Here is a 12,828-nt window from a genome sequence, read left to right as displayed (position 1 = left end):
ACTATGCAATGCCAATGCTTCCCAGATCATAAGAGAATTTGATCAAACCACTAAGACACATTTACACTTTCTCAGTGATGGCCCTCATCTATTTCTTCCCTAGCAACCTCACCACCAGCACCACACACACATAGAATCTAGAATTCTAAAGATATAGATTATATTCTTGCACTATGAATGTAGACTAACAAATTAAAAAATACTATTCTCTCCCTCCCTAAGAACGAGGCTAGAGGGACAAATGCTTCTGAACAACTTGACTCTGTGCTGTGGTCTGTTTTTACCTGGGGGCCCCAACCTCCCTATTCACACAGCTCACCCCCTTCCTGTTCTCCCTCGCCAGCATCCTGTCGTCCGCAATGCCCTGTTCTGCCTGGACTCAGCCTGGAAGTCAGCCAAGGAAGGATCCCAAGGCAGCCACGTCTACACCAAGGCACTGTTGGCCTATGCCTTTGCCCTGGCGGGTAACCAGGAAAGGAGGACAGAGGTACTCACGTCACTGGATGAGGAAGCCGTGAAGGAAGGTGAGAGCACACCCAAGAACTTTCTCCCATCCCACATTCTCGGGATCAAGAATTCCACACCAAAGGTCTCCCATGACTACCTCTCAGGATCCCTTTCCCTCTCTTCTTTTAACTATATCATTATATTTACATTTTGTTTATTTTTTAATTTTTGGCCACACTATGCAGTATGTGGGATCCTAGGTCCCTGACCAGGAGTCGAACCCACACCACTTGCATTGGAAGGCTCAGTCTTAACCACTGGGCCACCAAGAAGTCCCTCTATATCATTATAGACTCGAAGTTTCTTACTCAAGTTACACATCCAAAGATTAAAAGGCAGTATACTGTAATAGTAAGAAGCTTGGCCTCTGAAGACTAGTGTTAAAAAGTATATGGCCCAGAGCAAGTGCTATACAAGTACTAGCTATTGATTAATATATCAGTTCTCAATATATGCTCCACCCTCACCCAGTGTATCATATCATTTTAAACATAAGACTGAAAGAAGTAATCTCATGAATAAATTCTAGTATTTTATGCTCATTTCACAAAACTGATGATGTTGGACAAGTCTATTCATTCTCCACACAATATTTCTCTGTATATAATAGTCTATATGAGAGGTAGAAGAAATAAAAATAAAATGCAAATAATAAGATATTCAATAAAACATATCCTGCTTTTCTCCCTTGACAGTGCTATTAGTTGTTTACTCTTATAATGCACTAAGAAATATTTCAGTTATACAAAAATGCATAAAAAATAATTATCAAATATCTTTAATACCTCCCTTTCAGATTAAGAAACAGAATATTACCAATGCTGGAAAAACCCTCAGGGTGCAACTCCTACACTAAAAAGTAGTTGATCTAGAATTTGTCATTACAATCTCCATGGATTTATCTTTTTATTGCATGTGTAATTGTAAATAATATTCAGAGTATTACATTTTTCATCTTTAGATAAGAACTGTCATGCTTCTAAGTATTTCTACTTGATCCTTCTCTGTCTGCTTACCACTTGTATTTTAAGTTCAACGTTAGGCTGAAAAGAGTCCCTTGTAAGGGTGTGTTAATTTTCACTGCTGCATAATACGTTCAGTTCAGTTCAGTCGTTCAGTCATGCCCGACTCTTTGTGACCCCATGAGTCGCAGCACACCAGGCCTCCCTGTCCATCACCAACTCCCAGAGTTCACTCAAACTCATGTCCATCGAGTTGGTGATGCCATCCAGCCATCTCATCCTCTGTCATCCCCTTCTCCTACTGCCCCCAGTCCCTCCCAGCATAAGAGTCTTTTCCAATGAGTCAACTCTTCCCATGAGATGGCCAAAGTACTGGAATTTCAGCTTTAGCGTCATTCTTTCCAAAGAAATCCCAGGGTTGATCTCCTTCAGAATGGTCTGGTTGGATCTCCTTGCAGTCCAAGGGACTCCCAATAGTCTTCTGCAACACCATAGTTCAAAAGCATCAATTCTTCGGCACTCAGCCGTCTTCACAGTCCAACTCTCACTTCCAAACATGACCACAGGAAAAACCAAAGCCTTGACTAGATGGACCTTTGTTGGCAAACTAATGTCTCTGCTTTTCAATATGCTGTCTAGGCTGGTCATAACTTTCCTTCCAAGGAGTAAGCGTCTTTTAATTTCATGGCTGCAGTCACCATCTGCAGTGATTTTGGAGCCCAAAAAAATAAAGTCAGACACTGTTTTCACTGTTTCCCCATCTATTTCCCATGAAGTGATGGGACCAGATGCCATGATCTTAGTTCTCTGAATGTTGAGCTTTAAGCCAACTTTTTCACTATCCCCTTTCACTTTCATCAAGAAGCTTTAGTTTCTCTTCACTTTCTGCCATAAGGGTGGTGTCATCTGCATATCTGACGTTATTGATATTTCTCCCAGCAATCTTGATTCCAGCTTGTGCTTCTTCCAGCCCAGCACCCCTCATGATGTACTCTGCATAGAAGTTAAATAAGCAGGGTGACAATATACAGCCTTGACGTACTCCTTTTCCTATTTGGAACCAGTCTGTTTTTCCATGTCCAGTTCTAACTGTTGTTTCCTGACCTGCATATAGGTTTCTCAAGAGGTGGGTCATGTGGTCTGGTATTCCCATCTCTCTCAGAATTTTCCACAGTTTATTGTGATTCACACAGTCAAAGGCTTTGGCATAGTCAATAAAACAGAAATAGATGCTTTTCTGGAACTCTCTTGCTTTTTCAATGATCCAGCGGATGTTGGCAATTTGATCTCTCATTCCTCTGCCTTTTCTAAAACCAGCTTGAAATTCTGGAAGTTCACGATTCACGTATTGCTGAAGCCTGACTTGGAGAATTTTGAGCATTACTTTACTAGCGTGTGAAATGAGTACAATTGTGTGGTAGTTTGAGCTTTCTTTGACATTGCCTTTCTTTGGGATTAGAATGAAAACTGACCTTTTCCTGTCTTGTGGTCACTGCTGAGTTTTCCAAATTTGCTGGCATATTGAGTGCAACACTTTCATTGCATCATCTTTCATGATTTGAAACAGCTTAACTGGAATTCCATCACCTTGACTAGCTTTGTTCGTAGTGATGCTTTCTAAGGCCCACTTGACTTCACATTCCAGAATGTCTGGCTTTAGGTGAGTGATCACACCATTGTGATTATCTTGGTTGTGAAGATCTTTTTTGTACAGTTCTTCTGTGTATTCTTGCCACCTCTTCTTAATATCTTCTGCTTCTGTTAGGTCCCTACCATTTCTGTCCTTTATCAAGCCCATCTTTGCATGAAATGTTCCCTTGGTATCTCTAATTTTCTTGAAGAGATCTCTAGTCTTTCCCATTCTGTTCTTTTCCTCTATTTCTTTGCTTTGATGGCTGAGGAAGGCTTTCTTATCTCTCCTTGCTATTCTTTGGAATTCTGCATTCAGATGCTTATATCTTTCCTTTTCTCCTTTGCTTTTCACTTCTCTTCTTTTCACAGCTATTTGCAAGGCCTCCCCACACAGCCATTTTGGTTTTTTGCATTTCTTTTCCATGGGGATGGTCTTGATCCCTGTCTCCTGTACAGTGTCACAAACCTCATTCCATAGTTCATCAGGCACTCTATCAGAGCTAGTCCCTTAAATCTATTTCTCACTTCCACTGTATAATCATAAGGGATTTGATTTAGGTCATACCTGAATGGTCTAGTGGTTTTCCCTACTTTCTTCACTTTAAGTCTGAATTTGGCAATAAGGAGTTCATGATCTGAGCCACAGTCAGCTCCCAGTCTTGTTTTTGCTGACTATAGAGAGCTTCTCCGTCTTTGGCTGCAAAGAATATAATCAGTATGATTTCGGTGTTGACCATCTGGTGATGTCCATGTGTAGAGTCTTCTCTTGTGTTGTTGGAAGAGGGTGTTTGCTATGACCAGTGCATTCTCTTGGCAAAACTCTATTAGCCTTTGCCCTGCTTCATTCTACATTCCAAGGCCAAATTTGCCTGTTACTCCAGGTGTTTCTTGACTTCCTACTTTTGCATTCCAGTCCCCTATAATGAAAAGGACATCTTTTTTGGGTGTTAGTTCTAAAAGGTCTTGTAAGTCTTCATAGAACTGTTCAACTTCAGCTTCTTCAGCATTACTGGTTGGGGCAGAGACTTGGATTGCCATGATGTTGAATGGTTTGCCTTGGAAACGAACAGAGATCATTCTGTCGTTTTTGAGATGGCATCCAAGTACTGCATTTTGGACTCTTGTTGACCATGATGGCTACTCCATTTCTTCTGAGGTATTCCTGCCCACAGTAGTAGATATAATGGTCATCTGAGTTAAATTCACCCATTCCAGTCCATTTTAGTTTGCTGATTCCTAGAATATTGACATTCACTCTTGCCATCTTCTGTTTGACTACTTCCAATTTGCCTTGATTCATGGACCTGACATTCCAGGTTCCTATGCAATATTGCCCTTTACAGCATCGGACCTTGCTTCTATCACCAGTCACATCCACAGCTGGTATTGTTTTTGCTTTGGCTCCATCCCTTCATTCTTTCTGGAGTTATTTCTCCACTGATCTCCAGTAACATATTGGGCACCTACTGACCTGGGGAGTTCCTCTTTCAGTATCCTATCATTTTGCCTTTTCATACTGTTCATGGGGTTCTCAAGGCAAGAATACTCAAGTGGTTTGCCATTCCCTTCTCCAGTGGACCACATTCTGTCAGACCTCTCCACCATGACTTGCCCATCTTGGGTTGCCCCGCGGGCATGGCTTAGTTTCATTGAGTTAGGCAAGGCTGTGGTCCATGTGGTTAGATTGACTAGCATAATACATTGCTGCTAAGTCGCTTCAGTCGTGTCCGACTCTGTGTGACCCCATAGACGACAGCCTGTCAGGCTCCGCTGTCCCTGAGATTCTCCAGGCAAGAACACTGGAGTGGGTTGCCATTTCCTTCTCCAATCCATGAAAGTGAAAATTGAAAGTGAAGTCGCTCAGTCGTGTCCAACTCTTCATAACCCCATGCACTGCAACCTACCAGGCTCCTCGATCCATGGGATTTTCCAGGCAAGAGTACTGGAGTGGGGTGCCATTGCCTTCTCCGCATAATACATTACAGTATACTAAAATGTCGTAACTTATATAGAGTGTCTCTTCTCATGGATCTTTTCTTGTTTATTTACTTCTGTTGCAAACCATGCTTCAATGAATACTCATATTCTCCTTGAGGGGGTAGGACCTGAGTTTGTCTAACTTGAACCTGGAAAGCATAACTGCTGGATTCGTGAGCTCAGTACATTTTCCCCTTTGCTGGATTACTGCCAAATTACTCTCCAAAGAGCTGTTTACTTCCCACAGCAGTATAAATCAGTACCTGTTATTTCACACCCTGTCAGCCTTTGGTATTTTGAGAATTACTCTTTTTTTTAATCTAATGAATGAAAACTCCATTATCTCATGTGATTTGTGATCCTCATAAGAAATCTTCAAAGACAAGCTTTATACAAAATTGAACAAACCCTAGACAAGGTTGGAATAACATCAAATACAGGAAATTACTACAACCAATCAGAGAACTTGCTCAGCTATTTCTTCCACTAACACAACTGCAGCAACCATTTGACAACTTGGCTGGCTGTAGGCTTTGGACTCCAGCAACATGACCACCTTAGCCCAAGTTCTATGAGAAGTCAAGTTCAGCTTTTCATATAAGGAAAAGCATCTAGATAAGGTTTGACAATCATTGGAATGCAACCCTCACTTCAGGTCTGGCTCCTCTACTTTTACTTGAAGTTGAATATGAGTATGTGGTCACTTACATAACACATGAAAAAATCTTTTTCTCACCTCCAGGTAATTCCATCCACTGGACACGACCTCAGAAACCCACGGTGCTCACAGAGGATGTTTATAAACCCAGGGCTCCGTCTGCAGAGGTGGAGATGACGGCCTACGTGCTCCTTGCTCACCTCACGGCCCAGCCTGCCTCGACCTTGCAGGACCTCACCCCTGCCACGAGCATGGTGAAGTGGATCTCAAAGCAGCAGAATTCCCAGGGGGGCTTCTCTTCCACCCAGGTCCGTGCTTAGCCAGAACCTTTCACTTCACGGTAGCAAAATGTTTGAACAAGATACAAACATGTAAAAGAAGAAAAAAATGAAGATACAAATACTTGAAATGAGGGAAAATGTTATTAGTATTCAAGGATGGTGAGAAATAAGGATAGATACATGATCAGAACCATACAGTCCAAGGCAGATACGCAAAAGATATGGTTCGGCCATCTATCTAAGGATTATAATCAATCTTAAAATGAGGATTCTACTACTGAAGTAGTGAGGGGAACAGGAAATAGGAAACCAAAGCTCCTTTTGTGGCAGCTAACATGGATTTTGTGTTTCCTTGGTAACTCAGCTGGTTAAGAATCCTCCTGCAATGCAAGAGACCTTGGTTCTATCCCTGAGTTGGGAAGTTCCCCAAGAGAAGGGATAGGCTACCCACTCCAGTATTCTTGGGCTTTCCTAGTGGCTCAGACAGTAAAGAATCTGCCTGCAATGCGGGATACTTGGGTTCAATCCCTGGGTTAGGAAGATACCCTGGAGAAGGGAAAGGCTAACCACTCCAGTATTCTTGCCTGGAGAATTCCATGGACAGAGGAGCCTGACAGGCTACAGTCCATGGGGTCGCAAAGAGTCAGACATGACTGAGTGACTTTCACTATTCACTAACATGGACTTTTGGGTCTTTCAAGGGCTGTCATGCCTACATGGGTCCTCTCACCTGTCTCTTCCAGGACACAGTGGTAGCTCTCCACGCCTTGTCCAGATATGGAGCAGCCACTTTCACCAGGACTAGCAAGGCTGCACAGGTGACCATCCAGTCTTCAGGGACATTTTCCTCAGAATTCCAAGTGGAAAACAGCAACCGCCTGTTACTACAGCAGGTTTCATTGCCAGAGGTGCCTGGAGAGTACAACATGGCAGTCACAGGAGAAGGATGTGTTTACCTCCAGGTGAGATTCTGGGGACAGAAGGTCCAGAGTCACCATGGTCACTGAAAAGTCCTAACTCAGTGAGCGATGGCACAAATGAGAGAAAGAGTTGAGGTATCTGGGAAGAGTCCTGGAGAAGGAAAAATCACAGATTTTTCTCTGTTCCACAGACATCTTTGAAATACAATATTCTCCCGAAAAAAGACAAGTTCCCATTTGCTTTGGAGGTGCAGACTCTGCCCCAAACTTGTGATGGACCCAAAGCCCACACCAGCTTCCAGATCTCACTGAATGTCAGGTAAGACCTCTAACTGCATCATGTAGTTCTGGGTATAACAGCCAACCTTCTCACTAGAACTCTGCATTAAGCAGAGCAGCGTGACAGTGAATGTCTGTTCTGCATTTATTGAAAAGGCAACCTGTTCCCATGTTGACACAGAATTTCTCAGTGATGGAGTTTACATTGTATATCCCCACTGCAGGATCTCTTAGTGTCTAATCTCCTTATTTACAGCTTATTAATCCCCCTCAATAATAATTACATAAGGAACATTACCCCTTGCCTCTAACCTGAATTCCTGATTTTATTCTAATGTAATGATTCATCCTGATTTCATTCTATTGTCATGAAATCTAATATTATTCTTGCTTTATCCAGGACAAAGGTGGAGACCTCTTGAAAAGTATGAATAGAAGGGAGTAGTGACTCTCTAGTTAGAATTCCTACTGGTGATAATTAAATCTCAGATTACATATAAAATAATCAATCTGGGGGAAATACATACGTACGCAGCCATTTTCAAATAACTACTGGGCTATTTGTACACAAGAATATTATGAGCAAAAAAAAGAATATTATGAGCAAACTCTGGCAGATAGTGAAGGACAAAGGAGCCTGGCATCCTATAGTCTATGGGATCGCAAAGAGTCAGACCCAACTTAGTGACTGAACAACAAGAATATTATAACCTGGTTGGGGACATTATTCAGGAAAAAAAGACAAAGTACATGTAACAAATAACTGGATAGATTAGCAATCTCATGCCCATCTATGCTTTTGAACTGTGGTGTTGAAGACTCTTGAGAGTCCCTTGGACTGCAAGGAGATCCATCCAGTCCATCCTAAAGGAAATCAGTACTGAATAGTCATTGGAAGGACTGTTGCTGAAGCTAAAACTCCAATACTTTCGCCACCTGATGTGAAGAACTGACTCATATGAAAAGACCCTGATGCTGGGAAAGAGTGAAGGTGGGAGGAGAAGGGGACGACAGAGGATGAGATGGTTGGATGGCATCACCAACTCAATGGACATGAGTTTCAGTAAACTGCGGTTATTGGTGATGGACAGGAAGGCCTGACATGGTGCAGTCCATGGGGTCTCAAAGAATCGGACATGACTGAGCGACTGAACTGAACTGCCCAACTATGCATCACTTATAGAGCTTTCTTTTTTTTTTTAATTTTATTTTTACTTTATTTTACTTTACTGTAAAGTATTTTATTTTTACTGTATTGGTTTTGCCATACATTGACATGAATCCACCACGGGTGTATACGAGCTCCCAATCCTGAATCCCCCTCCCACCTCCCACCCTATATCATCTCTCTGGATCATCCCCATGCACCAGCCCCAAGCATCCTGTATCCTGTATCGAACATAGACTGGCACTTCGTTTCTTACATGATTAGAGCTTTCTTAAAAGGCACATGCTCAGAGGTCACACCCATGAAATTCTGATTCATCTGGTCTGGAGTAAGGCCTGGTCTCTGTGGCTTCAACAGGCTCCCCTGAAGATTCTAATGCATAGCCAGTTTTTTGAGCTACTTGATAAGAAATTTAGGAAGATTTCTGGTACCTTTCAGGACTCTTATGTGCTTACTGGACATAGGAAAAAAATATTTAATAACACAGAAAATCCTAACTCCTTTCTTGCCTGGATTTTTAGTTATACTGGAAGCCGTCCAGCCTCCAACATGGCAATTGTTGACGTGAAGATGGTATCTGGCTTCATTCCCTTGAAACCAACAGTGAAAATGGTAGGTTTACATAAGCCCAGGAGACTCTCTTTTATTTAATGTTTTATATCTCTAGACTAAGACATTAATATAAAATACTATTAAATCAACTCCTACCAAAGACATTACTTTCACCAAATGCAGAAATATAATTTAGCATGTTTGTATGGGGAGCTGTTTGTTTGTTTTCTCATTAAACTTTGCTTTAATGGGTTTCAAAATTTTGTGATGGATTTTTTGGTCATATTTCCATTAAGATATTAATTTGAAATATTAATTTTAAGTACTAATAACCCAAAACTGCCACCCCTGAAAAACAAATGGTCTGTAAAACATTCTCCTTTCCTTCTAGTTTTATGAAGCATTGTTATCATTAACTAGTCTTTCACTACTAACTTCAATGGTCAATTCAGACAATTTTGAGACTGTTCTTCCACCATGGATCATACTGGGGTGGCAGGTATTAGGGATCATATTAATTTAGTCTTCTGAACTTCCTGGGCATACCTGGATGCTGGATGCCAGCTCCAGCATCCTTCCTGTCCACTGCTTTAGTGACACAGCAACAGCCTGTCTCCTGTCCTGAACAGCACTATGCTAGGAGCCACATCTACTAGGAAAAAAAGTGTTGGCAGGCTCCTACTTTAATGGAGCTTAGAAAATAAAGCATAAGCACATGAGCTAGTGAAAAAATATGAAGAAGATTGGCATAAACGAGAACTATTGCAGAAGTACAGAGAAAACTGAGAATAAGAAAAAGTAAAGAAAAAAAAAAGCCTCCATAAAGGAATGGAACGTGAATTGAACCTTGAAATATGGGTAATTTCTAAGTTTTTTTGTTCCCTATTCCTCAAATAAATCAACTTTATACATAGGTCCTGTATCATACTAATATTAAACACTGCATCCCAATTACCTTTCCTTTTTAATTTTGCTACATTATTGTCTTTGCTTATAAAAAGCATTTCAAAAAATTTCACCCTCAGGCTTAGTTTGGTAATAAACATTCTTTTCTCTGGTTCCCCAGAGTTTTCATCTGTTTATTAACATTTACAATGTCTTAATTTTCTTCAGCTAGAAAGATCTGACGTGAGCCGAACAGAAGTTAGCAACAATCATGTTTTGATTTATCTGGATAAGGTGAGCGCCCTGCCAATCTAGTTGCAAAAATATAGATAAGACATTTTTGGAGACATCATCTCCATACGAAAAATTTGAGAATTCTAACATTAGTTCCAATGAATATTCTCCTCTCCTCTATTTATATTTCATCTGGGACTATGGGAAGAAATGGCTTGTTATATATAATATTGGGATATGAATATTTCTAGGACCCCCCCCAAAAGCAAGAAATTCTCCACAAAAGATGCTGACTTATGTGCACAAGTTATTTTGCAAATACTGCATAATAGAAGGAAGCAACCATTGGGGTTAGTCAATTACTATATCAACATCCTAGGTGACACCAAAGGTAAAGAATCCACCTGCCAATGCAGGAGACTTAAAAGACAAGGGTTTGATCCCCGGGTCGGGAAGATCCCCTGGAGGAGTAAATGGCAACCGACTCCAGTATTCTTGCCTGGGAAATCCCATGGACAGAGGAGCCTGGTGGGCTATAGTCCTTGGCATTGCTAAGGGTTGCACATGACTCAGCACACACACATTTCAACGTCACATTAGTAAGACAAAGAGGTAATATACTGTCAATCTCAGGAAGGACTTAGACCATAAAATGTAGGATCAGTCCAGCAATAAACCAATCTGATTTTATAGTTGTGTGTTGTTACATAGTTTATTTGTTCCCATATTGATGGATATTATAGCTTACAATTTTATGAAACTTAAGTCTGCAGCGACCTGCTTTTTATATTCTTTTTTAAAAACTTTTTATTTTGTACGGGAGTATAGCCAGTTGGGCTTCCCAGATGGCTCAGTGGTTAAAAAAAAAAAAAAAAAAAAAACCCTACCTGCCAATGCAGAAGACATAACAGACAAGAGTTCAATCCCTGGTTCAGGAAGATCCTCTTGAGGAGAGCATGGCAACCCACTCCAGTATTCTTGCCTGGAAAATCCCATGGACAGAGAAGCCCGGTGGGCTGTAGTCCATAGGGTCGCAAAGAGTCAGACACGACTGAGCGACTTGGCATGCATACATTAGCCAATTAACAATGTTGTGTCAGTTTCAGGTGAAAAGCGAAAGGACTCAGCCATATATATACACGTATTTTGAGATAACAAGTATTTCTGCATGATAGAGAAGTGAAAGTTTTGAATTCTGATACTTAAAAATAAACATAAGTATTCAAACAGTAAAAAGCATACATCATTCACCCCTATGAATAGAGCCATGAACTCACATTAATGGGAGTGTATGAATAGTTTTAGTTATTTAAGAAACAGTTTGGGGAAGTTTTCATCTACTTTGAGAGCTTTTAACCCAATGTAAGGACTCTGTTAGATGACAAAGTTTTTCCCCAAAATAGATGAATACTTAAACTCACTCAAAGAGAGATGGAAGCTCCCTGGAGGGTCATTTAATTCCTTTTTGCTTTATAGGTGACAAATGAGACCCTGACCTTGACCTTCACAGTTCTGCAAGACATCCCAGTAAGGGATCTGAAACCAGCCATAGTGAAAGTCTATGACTATTATGAGACAGGTGAGTGAGAACAATGTTCACACAGAAATTAAATTCTTGATCACAGAGATTTATATTTGAAAGATGTGTTGGGCCAGTTCATTGAACTAACTGCTCTCATCAGTTTGTTGTGTCTCCACCAAGTCTGATTCTTCTGTCTTTGTCTTCTACACAAACATTGTAGAAACTACTTATTGTATAAATGTACTATTCCTAATACAAAGCACCTGTAGGATATCTAGTTCTCTTTTCTTCAGATAAAATCAACTTAGGACAATATGAAATTTAAATAAGTATGATATCTAAACTGCTGCCCTTCAAGAGTTTAGGGTAAAGGAAAGCATAACATATGGTGTTTGAAGACACAAGGCAGTAAGAACACATCAAATGAATGATGCTGGTGTTTCTGATACAATTCTTCCCACATCGATGTTTGCTTTCCTTCTCACTTTGCTTGACTGTTTTTGTTTTTATTCAGATGAGTTTGCAGTTGCTGAGTACAGTGCTCCTTGCAGCAAAGGTAAGCAAAACTCCTTCCAGATGGAGTGAGAACTACTTTGTCTCCCCTCAAATCTCCTCCATAAAATTCTTGCTAAATATTTTTCATGGATATCATACTGCTCAAGGTGCAACTTATTGTAAAAAAAAAAAAAAAACCTTTATTGAAAAGGGGCCCCTGATAGTCAAATCTCAGACAGTTCATAGAACTGCAAGTTGAATCATTTTAAGTAATGAATCTCATTTCCACTATACTAACTGGATTTCCTCTGGCAATATGCCACCCAGATCTTGGAAGGAATTTTCACTGCTCCAGAAACCCATGTCTATCTGAACTTTCTATCCTTTCCGCTATCACAGATACTGGAAATGCTTAAAGACCATGTCAATGAAAACTACTTTCCTGGAGTCCCTGTTCCACAGACTCAGATCTCCATGGAAGAAAGACACTTTTTAACATCTCTGAAGGCTTGTTGAATAAACCTTTTTTTTTTTTTTTCTGGTCAGTCTCTATCACTGTTTCCTCATTTACTCAATAAATGTTTATTAAAATTCCATGTGATTCCCAATAGACTCCTGAGATGAAAATTCATAGAAAAAGGTTTCTGTGCTGGCTCAGTGGTAAAGAATCCACCTGCCAATGCTGGAGACAAGGATTTGATCCCTGGTCAGGAAAGATACCACATCCTGAGGAGCAAATAAGCCCATGTGCAACAA

At 40.6% G+C, this 12,828-nt stretch overlaps 1 protein-coding gene across 3 annotated transcripts in view; it reads left to right on the top strand.

Moving 5' to 3' along the window:
• LOC120858797 (alpha-2-macroglobulin) overlaps nucleotides 1–12,617 on the top strand; it is a 68,269-nt gene extending 55,652 nt beyond the window's left edge. For all 3 annotated transcript variants that reach the window (XM_040235111.1, XM_040235112.1, XM_040235110.1), the window contains exons 28-36: nucleotides 344–524; nucleotides 5,821–6,044; nucleotides 6,761–6,979; nucleotides 7,129–7,256; nucleotides 8,906–8,996; nucleotides 10,050–10,115; nucleotides 11,532–11,634; nucleotides 12,092–12,133; nucleotides 12,472–12,617. In XM_040235111.1, the coding sequence (XP_040091045.1) occupies nucleotides 344–524; nucleotides 5,821–6,044; nucleotides 6,761–6,979; nucleotides 7,129–7,256; nucleotides 8,906–8,996; nucleotides 10,050–10,115; nucleotides 11,532–11,634; nucleotides 12,092–12,133; nucleotides 12,472–12,488 (1,071 nt within the window). In that variant the 3' untranslated portion in view covers nucleotides 12,489–12,617. The remainder of the gene's footprint in view (nucleotides 1–343; nucleotides 525–5,820; nucleotides 6,045–6,760; nucleotides 6,980–7,128; nucleotides 7,257–8,905; nucleotides 8,997–10,049; nucleotides 10,116–11,531; nucleotides 11,635–12,091; nucleotides 12,134–12,471) is intronic.
• Nucleotides 12,618–12,828: the final 211 nt, after the last annotated feature.

The sequence above is a fragment of the Oryx dammah genome, unplaced genomic scaffold, assembly GCF_014754425.2.
Source record: "Oryx dammah isolate SB20612 unplaced genomic scaffold, SCBI_Odam_1.1 HiC_scaffold_29, whole genome shotgun sequence".
In the NCBI taxonomy this organism is placed as follows: domain Eukaryota; kingdom Metazoa; phylum Chordata; class Mammalia; order Artiodactyla; family Bovidae; genus Oryx; species Oryx dammah.
The sequence above is the reverse complement of the archived record's forward strand: the minus strand, read 5'-3'. Positions and strand labels throughout refer to the sequence as shown.